General features: G+C 61.8%; 1 protein-coding gene across 1 annotated transcript in view; it reads right to left on the bottom strand.

The window, feature by feature from the left end:
• The window catches only part of PFKP (phosphofructokinase, platelet), a 54,344-nt gene that overhangs the window by 14,645 nt on the left and 38,882 nt on the right, over positions 1-817 (bottom strand). Inside the window, 2 exon segments of the mRNA XM_010836403.1 lie at positions 196-266; positions 627-773. Of these exon segments, the coding sequence (XP_010834705.1) occupies positions 196-266; positions 627-773 (218 nt within the window).

The raw sequence follows: 817 nt of genomic DNA on the forward strand, positions 1-817 counted from the left end.
CCCCACACCTGGCCTGGGTCTCACCGCTCCCCACACCTGGCCTGGGTCTCTCCCAGAGTGTGGCCCAGACGCGAGCTGGTGCCAATCCCTTCCCTCCCGGATCCCGGATGGGACATGAATGCCGCACAGTTCCTCCCCCTGCAACGTGGCACCCTGCTCCCCGAGAGCAGGTCAGGATCAAGACGGGAGAATTACCGTTTTGTCCCAAGGATGGAGCCGCCTTGGCCCGTCCAGCCTCCAACGTCCCCCCAGCCGATTTCCTTTATCTAAGGTGCAAACACATAGAGAAACAGCTGAGGTGAACAAGTAAAGGGAAGGAGAAGGCTTTACAAACAGCTCAGAGTCTGCCCCTCTGACAGGCGGCATGTCTGTAAGGATTTGCCGAACATGAAGAAACAGCTTTCCCTGAGAGGCAGGAGGAGCCAGGGCCTGAGCTGGACCCCAAGGTCCCATAGTCAGGGGCACCAGCATCCCAAGCACACCTCCCCACTACTTCGCGTGCATCTGCTCCCCTTCCCACCTAATGTCCCAGTTCTGGGATCCCAGAGACGCAGTACCCACCACCTCAGAAATCCAGAACCTGCCTTTCACCGAAGCCCTTCCCCGCGGGCGCCCCCAGGACTCACCTGGCCTTTGGCGAAGCCCTCGAAGCCGTCGTACACGGCAAACATCTTGTGTCCCTCAGAGATGCCCACGCGCACGGCAGCGCGCACGGCCGCGTTCATGCCGGCCGCGGGCGCACCCACGTTCACGACGCCCACATTGCAGTTGCTCTGCAAGTCAGGGGGCGGGGCAGGTCACTGGCTAGGCGCACCCC

Source organism: Bison bison, unplaced genomic scaffold, assembly GCF_000754665.1.
Source record: "Bison bison bison isolate TAMUID 2011002044 unplaced genomic scaffold, Bison_UMD1.0 scf7180017864063, whole genome shotgun sequence".
Taxonomy (NCBI): domain Eukaryota; kingdom Metazoa; phylum Chordata; class Mammalia; order Artiodactyla; family Bovidae; genus Bison; species Bison bison.